At 34.6% G+C, this 22,633-nt stretch overlaps 1 protein-coding gene across 8 annotated transcripts in view; it reads left to right on the forward strand.

Annotated features, from left to right (window-relative positions):
* NEBL (nebulette) overlaps positions 1-22,633 on the forward strand; it is a 256,863-nt gene that overhangs the window by 204,193 nt on the left and 30,037 nt on the right. For 2 of the 8 annotated variants that reach the window (XM_035319460.1, XM_035319459.1), the window contains 11 exons: positions 1,884-1,994; positions 2,663-2,773; positions 3,112-3,222; positions 3,620-3,724; positions 6,790-6,882; positions 10,772-10,864; positions 11,245-11,337; positions 13,156-13,248; positions 16,902-17,073; positions 21,029-21,121; positions 22,128-22,256. In XM_035319460.1, coding sequence (XP_035175351.1) covers positions 1,884-1,994; positions 2,663-2,773; positions 3,112-3,222; positions 3,620-3,724; positions 6,790-6,882; positions 10,772-10,864; positions 11,245-11,337; positions 13,156-13,248; positions 16,902-17,073; positions 21,029-21,121; positions 22,128-22,256 — 1,204 coding nt within the window. Of the gene's footprint in view, positions 1-1,883; positions 1,995-2,662; positions 2,774-3,111; positions 3,223-3,619; positions 3,725-6,789; positions 6,883-10,771; positions 10,865-11,244; positions 11,338-13,155; positions 13,249-15,659; positions 15,847-16,901; positions 17,074-21,028; positions 21,122-22,127; positions 22,257-22,633 lie in introns of those variants that run through there. The other 6 variants (XM_035319466.1, XM_035319463.1, XM_035319461.1 and 3 more) reach the window with 6 other exon arrangements.

Raw genomic sequence — 22,633 nt, forward strand, 5'->3', positions numbered from 1 at the left:
ACCTGTTCTACTTGTGAAAACATTTTTTTTTTCCCCCCCAAAATAGAGCTGCTTCTGAAGAAGTAGATTTTCTTGAGCTTGAGGTACATCCTTTGCAAAAAGACAGGTAGAGACTCCTTCCAGAGCATATTTTTAGAACTGAACTTTGGTATTAGTGGTGTTGGGATATATTCTGGAGGTTACCTGCACAGAGGTGTGCAGCCTACTCCTGTTGAAGGGCTCAGTGGCCTATCTACTGTATCTCCATAAGACCATCCTGAGGAACTCGTGGCCTGATGTGTGTTTGGCAAGACTACATACTTCCCTGAGCCACAGGTTCGAAAGCTGGTGCCACTCATTATGTGGAAGAGCTTGTCAGGCTGCCTGGGAAGCAACAATGGGGCTGGAGGATGTGGAAAGGAAAGAGGAAATAGGAAAGAAGCTCGTGCTCCATCTCACACCTTTGTGAGTGTTATTCTTTAAGAGCAATATATATATATGTATATATATATATATGTATACGTATATACATATCATACATATATACATATACATATATACATATACATGTATATATCATATTCCTTTGATGTGTGTATTTATTCACACAGATATAAATATATAGCCATAATAACTGGAGGAACTGTTGTGCATAGGGCCAATCAGTGTAAACAAGCGCAGCTATGCATATAGCTGTAACTCCCAGAGTTATCTTTTCCTTGGTGTTTTACACACTAGGAAGCTAGAAGAAAGCATTTGCCATTCCACCTTTAGCAGAGAGGAAGTGGGAGGTAACGTCTTTTCACAGGATAATTTATACTATTTTCATAAAAATTTTGGAATTTTGGAAGTGGGGAGTAGTTTTAACATGTTTATTTCCACATCAGAGTGAGACAGAGACGGAAGACTGAAGGTATTTCTGCTCTTCTTCTTTTTGTTACTTTATTCTGTAAGTGTTTAGAGCATTGTAATAAATACAAAGACATTCTTCTTCTTTTTTTTTTTTTTTTTTTTTTTTTCCCTCAGTAATGTGTAACATAAAAACAGTTAATGAAGGGGAAAATTAAGAATAAGTATTTATTTTGAAAAAATGTTACACATTTACCATGAGCAGAGATAAACTATAATAGAAAAAGATATTGCTATAGCATCAGAAATAGCAGCATCCAATAAAATAATATATATTTTTTAAATTAAAAAAAATACAAGTATTATGTATAATATTTCAGTATTACAAAATATTTATTACTGATATTTTAACATCATTTGCTGATGAACAAGAATTACATCCTCACTTGGATAAGCTCAAAATGAAATATTCATTTGTTTCCTGGTTATTGGTTATTTATAATTTATACTGTGGGGAAAAAGAAGCAATCATGAATGAGTACAGCCACTTGTCTAATGGCTGTGGTTCAGGAAAGACCTATTAAATGAATAAATTACAGCATCTTGTTCTGAAAGTTCACTGGAAACAATTCTGTACAGTATTTGATTTCTAGCATGTAGTCTTCATAAATAAAATATTTTCTTAAAGGTAAAATGTGTTTCAATTAGGCTGGCATAAAGTACCTGCTTATTACACGAGGTTTTGCAGAGCTAAACTGCCCCTTTACTTAGAGGATAATTACAGCAAGCTGTATGGACTGATTCTTCTACCCCCTCCCAAACTGAAAATTCAGTGGTAGTTTTGTACATGTGGTGAATATCTCCTAAAATTTTTCTCCTGTAGTTTGTTACATGTTATCCTAACCAAAGCTTGCTAAGACTCTTGAGAGCTGTCACCCTCTACTTGAGATTTTTGATTGAGTCAAAATTATGACTCTTAAATTGTGTCTCTTGCATAAAAATCTACCTGTAACTCTGGCTATTGTGAATCTAGTGTATGAAGTTTTACCTTACAGAAACAATATAAGAAAGACCTGGAAACTGAAATTAAAGGGAAAGGCATGCAAGTTGGTCCAGATACTCCTGAGATAAGACGAGCCAAGAAAGCTTCTGAAATTGCAAGCACTGTAAGTTACTGTACATGATGCAAGCTTTCAGTATGGCAGATTGCAACAAATTACTGTCACTGAGAATTCCACATGACATCCTATCTACGCAGTAGGCATACCACAGATTTCTCTAAATAACCTAGTCTGTTGAGCCTGGAGTCTAAAAGTTGAGTCTGTTGAGTCTGGAGTCTAAAAGTTGTGTATTCCACGTATGGGGAAAGATAAGTGTTCCCAGAGCTTTGACCCTTAATCATGCCTGGCCTAGACTGTATTCAGCGGTGGCAGGCCTCCCTGCTTTTAGGCCTAAACAAAGCTGCTTGTTTTGGTAGGGCCAAACAATAAACAGATCTAGAATGATGCTAAAGGCATCAGTCTCCCTTGGGGACTGACTCAGTCTCCCCAAGAATAGATGAGGGATAAAAACTCCTGCCTACATATGTTTCTGATTGTGGCTGCCAAAGTTGGAAAGACACATGGATGTGAAAGGATAAATCAAAGTAAGCAGTCTCTTAAAAGAATATTTAACCTGGCAGCAGCTATAGCATAGGTGTGTTGTGGATAGGTTCTACAAAGATAATGCTGTTGAATCAAAAGTGTTTCATAGATTCAGTGAAGTTGTAATGTATGAACAATGTTAAGGATTTGGTTGTGGGACATACGAGTAACTGCAATGCTATTATTTTCAGAAAGAATATAAGAAAGACTTGGAGAATGAAATTAAAGGGAAGGGAATGGAGGTGGGCATGGATACCCCTGATATACAAAGAGCGAAGAAAGCTTCTGAAATTGTAAGCCAGGTGAGTACAGAATGAATCTATTAAGATTACTTTTGAAGTGAAAAAGAATGAGATGTTAAAGATACTTGTGCTAAAAGGAATAAGCAGTGTGCAGTAAAACAAAACAAACCAACCAACCAACCAACCAAAAAAACCCAAGCCAAACCAAACCAAAAAAAAAAAAAAAAACAGGCTACAGGAATAGAAGCAATTCTTTTGAGGTCTATTCATTGCTGTCACAATAGCTTTCAAGACAACGTACAAATAACTGTGGAATTAGTTATGTTTTCTACTCAAGGATATGGTTTTACTTTGTTTTACATTCCTTTATTTAATTTTAATTTATTCTATTTTTGCAGAAAGAATATAAAAAGGATCTTGAGACTGAAATTATAGGAAAAGGAATGCAAGTTGGTCCATATACTCCTGAAATACAACGGGTCAAAAGGGCTTCAGAAATAGCAAGCCAGGTAGGCATAGTTCAGTGGCTAACTGTTTCAATTTTGTGTAACAGTACTTGACATACATTGCTCAAAATGCTAGCTCTGTAGGTGCTATCATACCCATATTAAATGCATTTACACATAGTAAAAATCTTACTGCCTGATTCTTCTTTGTATTTAGGCCTATTTTGCCCTCTAAATTGATTTGAATTGTGTACATCTACTTGCAGGTATTTTTACATTACCTAAAGGGAAGGAAAAAAAAAATATTTAAGAATATCACAGAGGAGAAAGGTTGAAATAAATACCATACAATGCTGTTGAGGTTCATCAGCAATAAGCAATTTTTTGTTGTTGTTGTTGCATTTTGGTTATTCTCAGCCCTAAGAAAGCAGGAAATGGACATTTTAAAATTATTTTTCAGAAAATGTACAAAGATGAAGCAGAGAAGATGCTCTGTAACTATTCTGCTGTCCCAGACACTCCAGAAATGGAGAGGATAAAAAGTACTCAGAAAAACATCAGTGCAGTGAGTAACAGTGATTTTCTCTTCACTTGCAACTTTTCAGATATTTTCAGTTTAAATAGGCTCTCTAGTGCCTCAGCATGAAATAGGGAACGTATGAGTAAATGTTCTTTGATCTATTTGCATAATTTTCCTGGCAAAGACTGTATCACTGATTTCTTTCAGAAAAAAAAAAAAAATACAGTTTTTCTAGGTGTGACACTTATTTTGAATTGCTAAACCACTTTATCACCTTGCCAAGCCACAGTTATTTTTTGAATGAAGATTTCTTTTCTTTTTCCATCAAGCCCCAGGAAGTATTTTATTTAAATGTACAAGAAAGCGAAGGTTTGTTGCTGTGCATACAGAATTTTTCATCTGTTTCCTATCATATGTACAGAATATCAAGGTTCTAGGATAAAATTAGAACAGAGCAAGTTTCATAAATATATGTCTAATTATTTTATGTTACACTAGTTACATTTTTTAAAATTTTATGCTGGAAATTATGTGCTTAGATTTCCAAGATTGCCCATTTTGTGATTGTTGCATTCAGTTCCATTTCACCTATGTGCCCATTAATTCTGCTGTTTGTAATTTTGGCTTTGCTTTTAATATAACAGGGAAGAAAAGATGAAGGGCAAATTTAGCCTCCATAACCTAAGGCTATCCAGTTAGTGTCTCTTTTTCTGGCAGACTAATTATACTAATAAAACCAATGATTTGAGAGAAAGGCATACAAGTTACTTAAATATTTTAGTATTATCTGGCAGAGATGTGATTCTTTAGTTTAGAGAGACCCTCAGCTACACCACTGCACGAGTACAAGGGCTATTCTTTTTCCTCAGAGGTATTTTACCTGGAGTTCTCACTGCAGCTTCACTAAGAGCCTGCAGGGAGAGAAGTCTCTGAGGCTACTCTAGGCTGCTCTACCTCTCCTGTACCATCTTCCAGCCATTACCTGCTCTTTTTCTTCCATCAGATGAGAGCAGCTAAAAGCTATGTCTTTCTAATACATGCTGTTGACAGGCCTGTCGGCCCCAATTTTGTTTCTTGTAGTTTGTTGCCTCTTGGTTTTTAAATGGAGCTCAGCTGCATAGCGTGAAGGTGGTTGTCACCATATCTCCTGTCACTGTCATCCTAACATGCTACACCAAAACTCTGTGTAATGGAAGGGATCCCAGCTTGCATCTACTGTTCCGCTTTCCTCTCTGCTCCAGTTTTTAATAGTTTTTGGTGGTGTCCTCAGTGGGTCTAAGCAGGGTGGACTCGCTAACTGATAGATACCAGCCATATAAAAATCTTCCACTACTTAATTAAGTCTTGACAAGCACCTGATATATCTGAATCCCTTGCAGCCCTGTAGGCCAGTCTGAGCTTTCAGTGCCAGCACTGACAATTACCCTCTTTGTTAGCATTCTTTATAACATGAAATAAAAAAAAAAATATCACATCTTTGAGGTTGGTTGAGTTTATTTTGTGATCATCATTTTTCTATATCTGAAGTGGATCCTCCAAATGTAAGAAAGCTTTTCATAGGTGAGATTGAATGATCATTTCTTTTCTTTCTCGTCATTCCAATCTTTCAGCACCCTGTGCAATTTAGATTATGAAGGTAAGTTACTTTTTACTAACTCAAGGGAGCAGTCCTCATATAGAAGAAATTAATGACCCTTAATAAGCTTTTGATTTTGGATTTTGTCTCGAGTATTTTTCTGCCTTATGGACAAAAAAAAAAGTGGCTAGCTCGGCAGATAAGATCAGTGCTGCTTTTAGCTCACTAGCTCATTTGGCAGATGATTTACAATAGGGTTTTTACTGCACAGTCTTCTCTTTCATAGAAAAATTCCTTGCTCCAGTATTTTTTACCACTCCCTTCTTGGTAGTGGAGTAGGTCAGTCCACTTTGTAAATCTTTCTGCCTTCTACTGACATGTTTGTGCAGAAGAATTTTCAAGTTTTACTCATAAGTTGTCTTTGTTCTCACATGGTAAAAGAAAATTCTAAATTGTTAAAAGTTTTCTGAATATTTGAAAAATTACTTATGTACATAAATAATACACTCTCCTCTAGAACACTTGGCAATACTGGTCACCCTAGTTTACACAGGTCTTCAAGGAAGTAAGAGAAACAATGTTTTATTGTTTAAGGTTTGAGAGAAATAAAATTTAAAAAGTAGTTAAATAAATCTTTAAGAAAAGCAGACATAATATATTATAAAGATTTTTTTTTTTTTAAATTATTATTAACTCCAGGATAGATTTGTTTTTAAATTACCATCCTGGAAATACAAATAAAACTTCTTTAAGAGTTTTGCAATTTGAACTGGTGCTTCATGGTTATTTAAATTACAGCCACATTTGGAATTTTTGGAGCAGTTATTTACTGTCCCCTTCAGTAACGCTTCAGTAACGCTTTCAGTCCCCTTCAGTATTCTACTGTTGTGCTTTGTATTTTATCCTTTATTGAAACAATTGAAATAGAGATCTAGAAATGTGTTTCTTTTCAGAAGTGAGCTTTGTTTGTAGATGCAGTTTTCAGCATTCTGGCTTGAACCCAGAAGTTAAAAATTGCATGACTTGGATTGTAGTTCTGGCTCTTCTGGTTATTTAATCACAAATATGTCAATTTTCTAGTTTGTTAAATTAGAAATAATTTTATCTATTCACATCTCAGAGTATTTTAAAATCTGAAGATTAAAAGCAATTCACATCTTGCATGTACATGCACATTCAATTATATTGAAATCATTGAGATTACTCAAGCATAAAGTAGCATTTTTAAATGTTTATAGATTATGATCTAAATTTTAATATTATTTTCAAAGGTAAAACTGTCATTACAAATGCTTACAAATATCTGAGGTCATTCTAAAGGATGATAATAGATTGTCTGGTTTACAGTTGAAAACAAACAACGTTATTACAGTTATTGATAATTGGTCTGATTTATGAAAAAAGTATTTGCTTTCTTGGCAAGATTTATAGCCAGATCAATTTGGAACTTGGAAAATTGCCCAGCCCTTTTATGAGAACTTGTACTTGCAATGCTAACAGTCTTATAATTACTTTTTCTTTTGGGGAAATGAAGGTGTTTTATAAGAAGGAAGTAGGAGCTGGCACAGCTGTAAAAGAGACTCCAGAGATTGAAAGAGTAAAGAAAAATCAACAGAATATTAGTTCGGTAAGTGCTATTAACATTAATTATTCTTACATGAGTAATTTTTTTTTTTAATCCTTTTGTTTACTAAAAATTCTACATCTTAATATTACACATCTAATTCAAATACCACTCCAATGGATTTTGGATATAAAGCTCCATTCTAGTGGTGTTCTTCTGAGTCCACAGGTAGAGTTTCAAACTGAAGCATTATAAAATATAGGAAAAAAACCTTTTAACTAAATATTTGAGGAATTAATTTTGTTTTTCAAAAGTGAGAAACATGAAATATATTTCCTGGTATGACAGACTGAGCTACAGTCATAATTTGCAATTTAGAAAAAATATCATATGACAAAAACAAAATCTTTAAAGTTGCTGTATTCTGCATATATTACACAGCATTTGTTACAATTTGCACTTCAGGAGAAAAATGGATATCCAGAATCAAGCTACATGAGAAGGTGGAGTGTCTATGCCTCTATATGTGCTGATGATAGGTTGATCTGTGGACCTGATGAAACCTGTACTGAAATAGTATTGTTTGGCTATGGATTACCAAGGTTTCTGGCACTTTAATGGTCAACTAAAAGTAAAATATCAAAATGAGGGTTTTCTACAAGTAGGACATGCTCTTTTGGTAACATGGCAAATACATGGCAAAGCTTAGGGGAAAAAGGAAAAGTAACTGTTGAGCAAGAAAACAGTCATAATTGAATTGTTCAGTTTTGTTATGGAGTCTGTTGTTTCTGTCATGATATTTCTGATCATTAGATAATTTTAAAAGAAGAGTTTGAAAGTAACACATAAAAATGACACTAGATTGTGTTTAAATATTATCTGAAATCCAAATTAAGGACTTGGTACACCTATTTTAGTATAATTTCCTTGTTAAATACTATATTTCCCAACAAAGTAAGGCCAGGTAGGGAGTTTCCATAAGATTGTGAAAAATAATATTTTCCCTGGAATTTTTCTCTGCTTCTCACTTTTCATTTTTTATTTTCATTTTGAGTCACTGTGCAGTTTACAGATTCAGTGCAAGATATCATATCTTGAAATAGTTTTTCTGGTTGTGAAGCTGTTCGTTGTGTTTGTTTATTTTATTTTGAATGAGGGTGCTTTTATTCTTATTTTTCTTCTGCAAATGTGTTTCTTTTCTTTGCCCTCCTCCCCTTTGCCCTTTCCCCTTTCTGTTTTTTTCCTTTTCTTTTTTTCCCCTTTCCCTTCCCCTTCCGCCAGATTTTAAATGGTGTTCTAGAAACAGAAACCTACTTTCCAGATACCTCAGCCATATATTTTGAGAGTAGTCACACACACTCACATTCACGCAGACAGAGGTTTATTAGGAGTAATCTTTCTCTAATGTTTTTTACTCCGTACCTTTCAAAGTGAAATGGAAAAATAGTATGCCGTGCTCTTGCTGTTTTAGAAATCCTAAACAATGGTGATGAGAGAAATATGAAAGATGGATCGGTATGCTTGTAAACATGCTTGAACAGAAGTATATCAAGAGAAACATAAAATATTTTAGTGGTTGTAGTGGTAGCCTAGTGGTTTAGTACTATGGCCTTTACATTGCTAGCCTATGTGAAGAGCTAATATTTTACAAAATGTATTTTATTGCATGTAGTGTGCTTATGATTGCTTAGTGTGCTTATGATTACTTACTGTACAGTAATTATTAAAAGGGTAGAATGTCAAATTTGAAGACAATGTGGAAAAAAAATAAAAAATATTTGTCACTAAGAGGGAATTTATTGTATGGTGTAATTTACAGGAGCCCCAAAGGAAGTAATTGGTAAATTACACCAATTTACACTCTATTAGATTTGAACATCTTACACGTATCTTTGTACTTAGCCAGAAGGACTTAGGACAGCTCTAAAACTGTTGTGCTAGATGAAACTTTGTGTAATTTGGTGTATATCAGCAGTGTAATAACCCCCAAGTAAATCAGAAAAAAACAGACCAAAATAACAGTTACCCTGCAATCAAACCATGCAAAAAAAAAAAAGACTATTTCATCATGTTCTGAAAGTGATCAAATTATTCAAGGTTACATTTATTGGAGACAAATCTCAGAACAGTCTGTTTTCACATCCTAAAAAACAAGGTGGTGGCAGCCAACGTGGCTGATCTAATTACCTGTTGGGAACAGTAGGTAGGATAATTCAGCCTCCAAAATAGTTGGAGTCAAGATCTCACAAAACTTTACAAGCAAGCATCACACCCATGGACAATAACTGAATTTGAAGCAATTTGAAGCCACAAATAACTAAGAGATTTTTTTTTAAAAAATCTTCTTTATATTGAGGAACAGGAAGGTCTGGACACAGCACCAGAAAGAAGGTTTTTGGGGAAAGATTGTAATTGTGTCTTTGCTTGTGTAAAATCCATGAGGAAACTCCTGTGATATGTCACTCAGCACCAAAAAGTTTGGAGCCTGACTAAAACTCAAGCAGTTGAAGTGTTTAAAGACTAATGCTGCCAATTTTTAAGCTTACCTAATAGTCTCTACTAAAAGACCATGTTTTCAGTAGTTTAATACTTCTGCCAGTCCTTAACCGTCTGGACTGAAATTTTCCATTTCTGCTCTGTACTTTGGGCTGTTTTTGTTTTATTTATTTAATAATTTATTTATAAATTTCAGCCAAAGTGGCTTCCAAGAATGACCCCAGAGAAAAACAAATAATTTTGTCCATGTTTAAAAAAAAAAATAAAATAAATCGGCTTCCTCCAGCAGTACCATGCCTTGGAGCAGAGAGCTGAAAATTAGCAAGTGACATTTGGTATGATGGATTTTGGAAAACAAACAAACAAACAAAACAAAACAAAAAAACAGGCCAGGGGTGAGGAACTGAAAGTATAGAAGGGCTTGGCCACGGATGAAATGGAGAGGCCAAAGGTGGTGAAGGATGGGCAGAATGGTGTGCTTCTGTGCATGGGTGCATCCTTCCAGAGGTTAAACTGAACACAAGGTAGTTTAGACTCATTACTTCCTTGCTGTCAGCATGTGTCTGTGATACAAAATGTTCAAGTATTTCCCATTAGTCAAAATATTTTCAATTTCTTTAATGATGGTGTCCACAGTGGTACTGAATACTGGACGGATATTTAGTAACAGACTAAGAAAAAGACATTGCACTAATTTGTCCAAGATGGCCATGTTGGATAGCATACAGAAAACCAGAAGATATTACATCTTTCTTTTTAGTACCACGTATACCTACTTCACAACTCTTTCTCACCAGATTGAATTCAACCTTTGGTACATATAGATTATAATTGAAGAAATGCTTCTAGTTCTCTGTGGCTTTCAAATTATGGAGTCTAACATATCCAAACATACTGCTGTTCAGAATAGGTGCGGCAAAACCACTAAATATGACAGCATCTTCAAAGGTATCATTCATCCAAACATCTGCATTCTCCATAACGTGTCCATGTATGTTTTCAGAGAACTTCAACTGGACTTTGAGGCCATCCACCCTTGTGAGGACACATTTGTGAAATGTTTGGTTTCTGTAATGGACTGATAGATTCCTATGTAAGACAATACAAGACCAAGTCATTGTCAGAGTGATGCAGATCTCCAAGCAGTATATGCAGCATCTCAGTTACCATAAACATAGCCACAATCTGATGTGATATAAGTTCATGCTGTAACAGTTTTAGGATAGAAGGGTTTTTATATACACTCTGTGCTGCATCTTATCAAATAAGAATCATCTGAAACCCTAGTAATCTGTGTCAGAAATTAAATATAACTGTTCCTGTTCAGGTCAGTAGTGTTGCTAGGTCTGGTCTAGCTGTGTGGTACGTGCAAGGGACAGATTATAAAACTTGTGTTGTGGTTGAGTACTTGTCTATGTCTTTGAGTTGCTAATATTTTATAATATTTATTGTGCAGATTAAATACAAAGAAGAAATTCAGCATGCAACAGCTATTTCTGATCCACCTGAACTAAGAAGAGTCAAAGAAAACCAGAAGAATATAAGCAATGTGTGCCCCATTTTCATTGCTTGCAGTCTTTGCTGTATTAAATGTGTTTGTGCCTCTGTGAATATATCTGTGATGTTTGTGCTAGTTCCTGTTTGCTCACAAAGACTAATCAATTAATGGTAAGAAGATAACTCTTTAGCCTTGCACTTTGATTAACATCATTGAGAATGAAGTATTTCTGCTGAAGTATAAGTTGTTTACCTCTGAAATAGAGGAACTGCAAGAGAGGTTGAGAACTAAGTGTCATGAAGAAATGAGAGTGCGTTTACTAAGGAATAATATTTTCCAGCAAAATGCAGCGTGCTCTTTGATTTCTAACACACTGCTGTATTTCTGTTACTTGGAAGTCTCTGTGTAATATCTTATGCCATGTTCACTAGGTTCAGTACAAAGAACAGCTCTGCAAGGCTACACCTGTGAGTGTCACCCCGGAGATTGAAAGAGTCAAGAAGAATCAAGAGAATGTCAGCATGGGAAGTTGCTCTTATTTAATCTTTTGTATAAATGCTGCATGCAGACGATGAGTAAGAAGTTCTGCCTGTGCCCTTTCTTTAGTTAGGCATAGGCCTAACTAAATGGAATTACCTGAAAACTCTCTTTTAGGAAGCAATTAGAAAAACCATTGCTTGGTTCAAAAAATGGCACGTAAAGCAGCACATACTCAAATAAATAAATGGCTGCATTTTTTTGAAACTTTATTCTCTGTCTTGGATATTTGCAGGAAACCTTAACTTACTTTTTTAATATATATTTTTTAAACAATATATTTTTTCAGGCCTTTTTTTTCCCTTTAATTAAAATAAATAGATAAATAAAAGGCTACAGTTGGACTCAAACTCCAGCTCTCTTTCTGGCTCCTCAGTAACTTTCCTATCAGAGTTTATTTAATGGCTGAAATAATCATTAGAAAGTCATGCTGTTGGTAGGAGCATGTGGAAGAAGGTAAGGAATTTTGGAATTCAGTGTTGCCTTCTTGCATTGCTGAAGTTGTACCTTGTTATTGAGCCTTTCTCCATGCTGGGACTTCTGTTGACATCCATATTTCATGGGTCCACAAATAGCTACAGTGTTTCCCTAGGATGTTTTCACCCATGTTCCCCAAATTAATTCTGAGTTACAATTTTCCAAATAGTGTCCCTCTAACTTAAGAGTATGCTATTTATTTACAGGTTGCTGTGGATGCATCTAGTTCCCCTAAAATGCACACTGTTCAAACAAACCTGTTTTACCAAGTGATCATTATACCTTTGCAAATGCCAGTTTGTAAGTTTTAATCCATTTGGTAGTTTACCATCACTTTTATAAGACATTAACGTTTCATTTGGAATATGTTGATGTGGACAGTTGATCTGTTGTGTGGGAAGACAATTACTTGGACGTTGTTAATGCCACAGTGCACTGCAGAATTATTAGCATAATGTATCAGCTCAGTTATTCTTATCACACAAAAGCAAGAACTCACTCGCAAACACATAAACACACATAAAAAAGAGATTTTTATGGAAACATTTTTTCTTCATAAAACTGTTGATTGGCATAAATCATCCAAGAATCTCTGATTATTTACTAAATATGCACCATATTGGACTTCCCTGTATTTGGGGCCAAGATTAACAGACTGATTGGTCTCTCGATGCCACATCTACCCTCTTTAGATACTGATCTGTCTTGAGTGTCCATTTGTTTAATGCATCATTGCTACTAGTGTAATTTGTTAAGAAGTGATAGAGGGGATAGATATTCCTAAGCTGAAAAGTACATTTAAATAAACACATGGTGAAATATAGATGGTTGGAACCAGTTTACAGTCCAGATGTACTGCACCCACTGTGTTTAATCACATTTAAATATACAGAGTATACAAATTAGAATGTATATGTTATTATGATATTTGTGTATGTGTGTAGAAATAAGCATTTAGAGTGGGCATTGCTGAAATTCATTTTTTTTTTTTTTTTTTCCATTTGCTCTGCTTCCCTTATTTATAGTTTACTCCATTCCAAATATAAGATATTTCTTTGTACTGCCAAAGACCCGTGTGGTAAATGTCAAGAAGTTGTGTGCATATGTGTGTATATATTCACACAAATGCATTAATAAGAGGACTTTATGGAAAGAATTCAAGGTTATGCTTCAAAAATCAAGTTTTATAAGCTTTAATAAACTTCAAATGCATTTTAGCTTTTCATTTGTTTCCTGGGTGACCTTTTGAATCATACATTTTAATGTAATACAATGTGATACTGCTTCAGCTGACATAGTATGTACCATTTTATCCTGTTAAATAATAGGTTCACTACAGAGAGCAGCCTGGCAAAGCTACTGCTGTGAGTGTCACTCCTGAGATAGAGAGAGTCAAGAAGAATCAAGACAATATCAGCTCGGCAAGTTGTTTGAATCTTTTTGTCATTTATATTTTCTGTCACTGTAGGAGTATAACAAGGATATGTTTTCCCATTTAGATTTGATGTGTCAAATGAATCCAATTGCATCATCCTCTGAATTACTTTTTTTTTTTTTTTTTTTTGTCCTTTGAATACATGACTGCACATCTAGGCAACAAAAATATAACTTGTGGTTATTCTTATAAAAAATGGAAGAGGTCAGTTCAAGAACCTTTGTCTCATGTTACCAAGTTTCAGTTGCTAGATTTTAGGAGTAAATTATGGGAAAAGGCAAAGGAAATGAGATTTTAACTTTAGTGCAGATTTTTTTGTGTGTGTGTGATTCAGAGCATGGAAGCATATCCATTCCACTCTGCAACATGCCACCTAATTAAGAGCAGAGTAGTCCTAAATAGATCCTATTATTAATCACTAAAGGGTAAGATACTATATTAATCTTGGCTTTTTTTGATAATACTTGCCTTTGGAGGCATGGGGGGGAGAGGTGCATTCATTGTCACACAGCAGTGTAAGAAGCAGAAGGCAGTGCTAATAAGGAGCAAGGAAGAAGTCAAAGCAGCACACTGAAGTAAAGGACCAGACTAGTTCTGTTACAGTCTGTGTTCTCAACACTGAAACATCAGTGGTGAAACCCCTACGGATGGTAAGTAGAACAGGCTTCCATGCAGAACCAGTGTCTCAAGGTGGCAGAAGAGAATGAATAGTAGTGAACACTATAGAACTGAATGTATGGGTGAAGAGTAAAGTAGCTCTTGTTTATCAAAGGATTTTTTTAAAGACAAAGAATCTGAACTTCTAAGTAACTACATATGTCTTAAGTATGTTCTTAAAATGCTCATGCATATTTACCAATTAGTAAATCCTCAATTAGTTTTGAGGTACATTGTTAAAAGTAAGAGGGAAACTTCCCAACTACTGTACAATTTAAATAAAGATTTAATTTCTTAAAATTAAGCTTTTTTTCCCCATTGACTGCTTCACTTTGTTCCTCAAGATTTACAGGGATAAATACTCACTTGTGTTAATGACCATTAGCTGAAAAAAATAAACTATGTTGGCTGTAATTGTTCTGTCCAGAGAATGCTGTATAAAGCATTCAAAAACTGAAGATATTTACTGAGAAAATTAGTTGTTTAATTAAGGCTTTTAAGAATGTGCAGTACTATGTATATCTGTTTCTCTGCATTGCTCCAAGTCTCATATTTTCAAAGGTATGCTGTGCTTAGCTGATATGTAATTTTAAGGGGGGAGTTAGGCAATCTGATTTTTTTTTTTTTTTTTTTTTTATGAGGATCTGGTACCAATGTAGTCACTAATATATTCATTAAATTTTGAAAATTGACTTGTTTTTTCTCATGAAAAATATACATTGAAATAGATTTGCACAAGTGATTTCAGGAGTAATAGTTTGACTGTGAATGTGTATGTAAATCTAAAATATTTACTAACGTTCAATACACAGGTTACAAATACAAAGTAGGAGCTAACAGAGACTGTTAATTAAACAATGACACAAAAAGACAATGAAGTTTATACTGTAAGATTCACACTGAACCAGAATAAAATGCAAAGATGTATCCTTCTGGGCAAATAGAACCAACTACTTTTTATGGTTTACAAATTTAAGTTTTTTTTTTTTTTTTTTTTTTTTTTCCTTCCCAGGTAATTAACCTTGCTTCTATACTTCTAGTACATGTCTGTAAAATGCCACAGAAGAAGCTAATTAAGAGAAATGTGACATAGGAGGTTTTGTACTTACTGCTGCACAAAACACAGAGTCCAAATGTTCTCATTGAAAACAATATAACACCTTCAGATTTGTCCCAGACGTTGTTTTTGTGCTACTAGCAAAAGCCAGCTTCCAAACAGGAATAAGAAGGCTGCCAAAGCAATACACTGCTCATAACAGTTGAATTCCCTAGGGTGCTAGGGATTCTTATGCTAATCCCAACCTGGAAGCAGACGGAGGACAGAATCTGTGTCTGCCTGTGTTGTCATCAGCCACAAAAATATGTTTTAAAGATGTCCAAGAGAAGTCACAGTGGTATTGTATTATTATGTTGACCCTAAATAATAACCAGTTAATTGTTGATAAATGAGTTATTTCACTTACCAGCCTTAAAACTGACAAGTGTTTCAGATTTCAGGTAACGATGATTTTTTTGACTGATTGATGGAATAATGTTCTATTGTTTTTTGGCCTTACCAATACAGTATCCCATCTGTATCCTCCCTCTGAAATAAGGTCACTAGAAAATGAGTGTAATGAAAGAATACAGAAGAATTCTGGGCATTATTATTTGGAAAATATGTTTTTGCACAGTGTGGTTCTCACCATACCTTCTACTGTAAACAAAACCTTCATGTATGCTGTTGTTGCTGTTTTGCAGGTGAAGTACAGCAGTGATCAGAGGCAGATGAAAGGTAGACATAGTGTGATTCTAGACACACCTGAGCTAAGGCATGTCAAAGAAACACAAAACAACATCTCAATGGTAGGGTATCTTCTTCTTATAACTAGAATATACTAAGGAATGGCACTTGATTTCCACTGGATTTTGCCTTCCATTAATATAGGTAACTAATGAAACTCTCTGCTCAAGTATGGAAAGAATATTTTCTTCTTATGCCTGTTGAAGGAGTGTTTGCTAACTGCATATGACTGTAATGAACATTTTCAAAATACTAATAAACAGTTTTCTAACAGTTAAATGTCTGTTCTTTTGTTGTTGTTTTTTCTTTAAAAAAACAAACTCATTTGAGCATCACACAGTTTGACTGGATTAGGTGACACACTTCACCATGTGCCTGTGCACGTTCCTAGTTTCTGCCTGACTTTTGTTCTTGGAATGAGTTTTGTGTGTATCTGCTTGTGTGAGAATGTTTGTCAATTTTAAATCTTTGATGATTAAGACTAAAAAAGTAAATATGCATAATCGGGGGTACTACCTTTATAACTCTTACTAATACTGGTTTTGTTCCAGCACTTGGTTATATAACACTTTATACCCTAACGTCTTTGTTTTTTCTTTTTTTTTTTTTTTTTTCCTTTCTTTTTATTTTTTGAAAGCAGGCTGCTTAGAATAAGTGCAATTTTCATCCGTAAAAATCTTTGTTTAAAGCCAACTGACATGATAAAAGGGTAAAAAAGAACCTAAGTACCTTTTTAATGAATCTGTGCATAGCATCAAAATTTGCAGTGAATTTTCATACTTGAGTTCATAAGAACTATACTGCTATAACATTTTTACTGACAGATGTAGTTGTCTACATCACCAGAGAGATGTTCTATCTCAGACAAGGGGATGGATCAGATGACCTCTTGAGGGCTTTTCCTGTTATAATCAATGATTTATGTGACTATAAGATGATACTTTGCTGCTAGAGTAAATGTCTAATTCAGCGGCAATGTAAAACAAATGCAAAAATGATAATAAAATATCAAGAAATCAGGTCACAGAGACAAGCTGGATGGCCTGCTGAGTCTCTTCTATGTATAGCAATTCTATTATGGTGCAAAACCCAAAGAATATAAGTGCTTAAAGCAAACAGTTATGCATTCTTGCATAGGATAACCATTTGCTCTCAATTGCAGCTTGGGGAAAAATGTAATTCTTCTTTTATTTTCCTAGGTAAAATACCATGAAGATTTTGAGAAGACAAAAGGCAGAGGCTTCACCCCAGTGGTAGATGATCCTGTGACAGAGCGGGTGCGGAAAAACACCCAAGTTGTGAGTGATGCAGCATATAAAGGTGTGCACCCACATATAGTTGAAATGGATAGAAGACCTGGAATAATTGTTGGTAAGTTGTTAAATAATGTTGCTATCTGAAACACTGTGGGAAATCCTTCACTACTGTTGTCCATTATATCCAAGAAAAAATACTCCCAGATTTCATTTTCATTCTTTTCTCAGTGTGACACTTGTATTGAACTACTGGTTCAATGCCAGTTTCTAGGGAAGTAGATGGAATGAATGGGAATGAATGATAGGTATACTTGGATATATTTATTTATTTATTTTGTGTGTGAAATATGGATATTCATTACTATTGCTTTACTTGTAAACACTGAGTTTTCAATAAAAGCCAAAATATCTGCTTTGATCTTTATTTTGTGTAGAAGAGAGATAATTAAATTGGTGGTTCTTCAAGGTCTTGATGTTGCAGACTAGTTCAGATTTCCCCCTACACTCGTCAGCTATTTCTCTAGCGCTATACATTGCCCATGTACCTTGTGTTTTGGAATTACATACAGCTTTCAAAGTAGCACAAGATGTAACTCACCAATAACTTGATAGATTTCTGGTGAGCCAAACACCATGGCATTCAGGCGTGATGCTCTAAAAGATGATCCAAGATAAGACCAGATGTATGAAGCTAGAATACAGACTATTTTTGTATTAGGAGACAAATAATTGTGGGAAGATGTCATCTGAGGTATTCATAACAAACTAGTTCAAAATGAAAATGCATATTTGAATTCTTTTAAAAGTAAGCAAGCCTGCTGTGCTGAAGGAATTGCAACCTAACATTTATTTTTACACATTTTTCTTTTGGTGTGTTCTTCTGTTTTTCTGTGCTTTACAACGGAATTGACAACTGAGTGTCTGCACAGGGAAAATCATCCTGAAGTAGCACTCTAAAATCCTTCATACGTAATAACAAGGATTGACTTTAAGTCTACCTCTCAGAAAGTAACAGAAACTACAGGTGAAATAGAGTAACTGGTAGGTCATATAGTCCGTCCTCCTGCCTAAAATAAGGTTAACTATCTATTCTAATTCCTGACAGATACTTCTTCAGCTTTTTCCTTAAAGTCTCAAAACAAGTTTCCACTATTTTGAGAATTGTATTTCTTTCCTGTTGTATGGCGACTTTTTATACGCCTGTAGCTCCAGCCTTCCATCAGAGGGGATTTGTCAAAAGCGGGGGTTTAGAGAGCTCTGTCCAGGGAAGCTACTGATGTTTTTAAGACCATGCAAATCCTAGAGATCCACATACTCTGGATCTAGGGCAACACTTTGTTCAGTTAAATCATCTGTACAGACCCAAGCACTGGATCAAATGTCTCACTTCCGTAGCTAGAGGTGGTATAGCCACAGAAAAGCTCCTGTAAAATTGCTCTTTAATATACAGTTTGGTGCATGCTTCAAACCCCCTAGACTATGATGCACTGCATTTGTACAGTAGCCCTAGGTGGCAATCATGAGTGTGGCCCTGTTTTCAATAACTGAAGGCTTGCTAGTTCAAACTGATTAGGATTAAGAACTTCCCTGAGAAATTCTTGAGTTATGTGACTGAAATATTACTATTTTTTAGTACTCTTTATCAACTAAAGAGTATTAAAACACAGGGGAATTCTTAGTTCCCTGTACCCACCAAACAGCAAAAATAGTGCAACTATTTAAAGGAAATAGGCCATGACAAACCTGAGAGCCTAATACCCAGTGATATTTCACCTAATGCTTTTTCAGAGTGAACAGCAGTTATAATATCTTCTTGTTTAAAAAGAAGCAGTGAGCTCCCTGTTCATGGAATGTCCTTGGCAGCTGGAAAAAAACAACTGCACACTGAAAAAACAAACAAACAAACAACAACAACAACAACAACAACAAAAAACCCACAAAACTATGACTCTCTTGAGTTTTTTCTTAGCTGATAAAATTTCATCCAGTTAGGAGAAGTATTTCTGTGTTAGAATCCATCTGGCTGTTCTTTTAAAGTATTATCAGTGAAGCTGTAACAACTTTTTTCAAATGCTTGATTGCTAAAATTAATATTTGTGCTCTGGAAAATAGGCACTAGTTTTAACCATGCTAAAGCTATTCTAGTCATCAAGATATATTAATCTATCTGAGCTTTGAATCTGTGACAAAAGAGGCTTCATGATTCTCATGTGAGTTTAAGGATATTTTAAACTGGCATAAATTACCAGGATGTTAAAACTGATAAGTTCTATAAATTACCAAGGTTCTGATTTTATCTATGTTATTTCAGATTTACAAAGACAGATAAAATGAATGACTGCTGCACTGATGCTGCTGTGATGTCATACTTATTAAGCTTTTACTTACCAAAACATTATCAAACAGGAAAAGCTTTGCACTCACGAGATCCTCCCACCCCTCTTGCACCTGTCTTTATGTAGTTGCATTATTTATCATCATTAGGACTAACACATTGTTTATCAAAAAATTGTACATTGGCTTTTATTCATCTTGTCAAGAGGGAGTTAGCACTATGCTTCACCTTGCAGGAGTTGCAATAGATAACACATAATGCTCATACATTGAATCTGTTCTAAAGCCATGGGATTTGTTTCCTCTGACTGTTCTTTCCATTGCCTCTAAGATATTAATCATTTGAAACATGACATAGATGGGGTCCCCATAGTCCTGCTTTACTTACCAACCCATTATTTAGCTTTGTACCAGTCAAACCAGCAAAAGGACCAAGCTGGGAAGACAATTATTTTTCCCACTTCCATTGCATTGAGTAAATCTTTAAGAAAGGTCTGCCTGAGATGCAAACCAATAATAAAAAGGTGTGATTCGTTATATTTGTGCTTTAACTGATTGCACTTTACATCAAGATTTTATTTAAAACTTGTTTGGAGTGATCAAATGATTATTATATTTTTAGGCACAGCGGTTATGAATTGTATGTATTACAGATTGTATTGAGTAGATCAAAAAGTCACACTGTAGCTGATTATGCATTTGTTATAAGCTTCCTCTTAGCTTGTACAACACTAATTGTTAAAAGCTTATTAAAACCATGGTTGAATCTGTGTTCAACTTTATGCTGTGTTTATAACTAGATCTTGATGTGAAATTATTTATTTCTTATGGACTCAATTTCTTTCAATATCCAGTTCAGATGTGAATTCAAGATATGTTAATAATTTCTGTGAATTAAAGCTGAAGATCTTACAATTATGACTGTTATTGAATTGAATGAATTCCAAAAATGCTTTTCAATACTGAGATAGTGGATCAACATTAAGTCTGTGTTCCAGGAAATAGAGATTATTTGGAAGACAAAGAGAATTACTAGTTAAGATCAACAGTGGGCTTCATCTTACCCAGCTGTTGATGTCTAAAGTGTAGATTTCTACAGATGAATTTGTCACCCTGGTTCTTTTTTTTTTTTTTTTTTTTTTTTTTTTTTTTTTATATATTGGTAAGGAAAGATGAAAAAACAACAACAACAAACCTTTTGAGATTAAATAAAGTGAGCAAATTTTAGAGGTTTATTTTGGATGAGATGAACTATGCCCCTAATTCTGCTTAGTGGGCTGACTGGATCTCTGCTGTATGCAAAAGAGGCCTTAGGCTCGTAGGTCTGTATTACATATGTCAGCTGTAGAGATGGATGAAGGATGCTGTTGGTGGGCTGGGGAAATCACATAGCTCTGATGATTCTGGTGCTGCTGTGGAAAAGATTGCCGGTATGTGGTATTTAACTTGTTTCCATTTATTTACACTTAAGAAAATACTATAATCGTATTTAGAAAACGAAAACGAAAATTGAGGAGAAAATTCTCCTTAAAATAACGTCAGCACTTTAAAATGGATGCACCAAGTTTTTTAAGATGGAAATTTATGCTTTGCAGTCCTTTCAGGTGAATATTTAGATCTTTTAGTTAATTTCTAGATGAAGGAAAGTAGTAAATTAGTCATTAAAATTCACAGCTTTCATACTTTTACTTCCTTTGTTTTTTGTTTGTCTTATCATTTCTATGCTTTGGGGAAAGATCTTAAAGTTTGGCGCACAGATCCTGGCTCCATCTTCGACATTGATCCTCTGGAGGACAATATTCAGTCTAGGAGTCTGCATATGCTTTCTGGTATTGCTTATATCCTGACTTTTCACCAAATCAGCTTTTTCTTTGTTTATGAACAAAGTTGATACAGTAAATTTTCTGGTCAATATGCCAGCCATATGTTTTATATATATGTTTTGTTTTCACATATATGTATGTATATATGACTGTTTTATAGCAGTGTTTTATAGGAACTCAAGCTGTTATCACATGTGCAGATAAGAAACAGTGAAAGAAATCTTATGCTAAACAACAATTACTCATACCACTTAGAAATAGTCACTTAGAAAGCATTGACCTTCTTTGTCCTCATTATGACTAGGATTTTAAAATAGCTAGACCTTAATAAAATTTCAGAGATACAGGTGACATATTTATGAAATTGATTTTTTTTTTTCCTATGCACGTTTTGCTTATATGGCACATGATATTATACCTTATGCTAGTGTTTACTGTTCCAAGGATAATAATTTATCTTTGTTAATAATATAAGGATAGATGGAAAAGGAGGGAATTTAACGTAATGATAGGCAGCAATGTTTTGGCTCAACACATTATTATTATTATTTTTTTCCCCAGATGTATTTAATTTGAATGCTTAATTTTGCATGCTTATTTTCTTTGGTACTGGAAGTGGAACCTTGAATATTATTTTGAATGTCCTACAGCAGTACTGCTACGTGCACTTGTATGCATGCTGAAAGAAAGGGACATTTTGATTTTCCACTGCAAATTTTCATATATGTCATCTTATCTCTCTCTCTCTCTTTTTTTTTTTTTTTTTTTGAGTATCTTGCCACTTCTGTTATTCTTTTAAAGCAGAGAACAAGCTTAGTTGTGTTTGATTTTGAAGCAATTTTCTGGACTAATAGTGTTCAAAAATGGATATAGAGTTGTGCACAATTCATTTTTCTCTAGTTTAAACACTATCAGTGTATGAATACCAATGTTACTGGTTGTGGTTTTTATTGTTTTGCTTTTCATTTCAGTCATATATTTACTGTGATTTTATTTCTTTCTACTTTTGTAGAAAGAGCAAGCCGTTACAGTAAGCAGTACTTGCATTCTACAAGTTTGGGAGATTATAAATCAGATGGTTCTGACACGAACCCTACCTTTTCATTCTGCAGTGAGATTACAAGGCCATCTGATGAAGGAGGTAGCCCTTATTCCCACGTTTTTCACTAATAACACTACCCGTGTACTGAGACCTCACAGGCCTGTATTAACTCAATACCCTTGTACAGTCACAAATCATTAGAAACTGTATAAGCTATTGCACCAATTGATTAAGTAATCAAAGCAAAATTTCCAGTTCACACAGTTTCTTGCATGACATTTTGCTTTATCATTTATTCTTTTTGACCATTTTAGGAAGTGTGTGGGTCCAAAACCCCTACTAACTCCCATTTACAGTGCTTAAGTGACAATGTATTTTGTTTTTGTAAAACTTGTATGAATTGGACATTTTTTTTCCTCTGGAAAGACACAAAATAACAGAAAAAAATACAAATACATCTCTAAACTGAAAAAAAA

The sequence above is a fragment of the Oxyura jamaicensis genome, chromosome 2 (genome assembly GCF_011077185.1).
Source record: "Oxyura jamaicensis isolate SHBP4307 breed ruddy duck chromosome 2, BPBGC_Ojam_1.0, whole genome shotgun sequence".
NCBI classification, from domain to species: Eukaryota; Metazoa; Chordata; class Aves; order Anseriformes; family Anatidae; genus Oxyura; species Oxyura jamaicensis.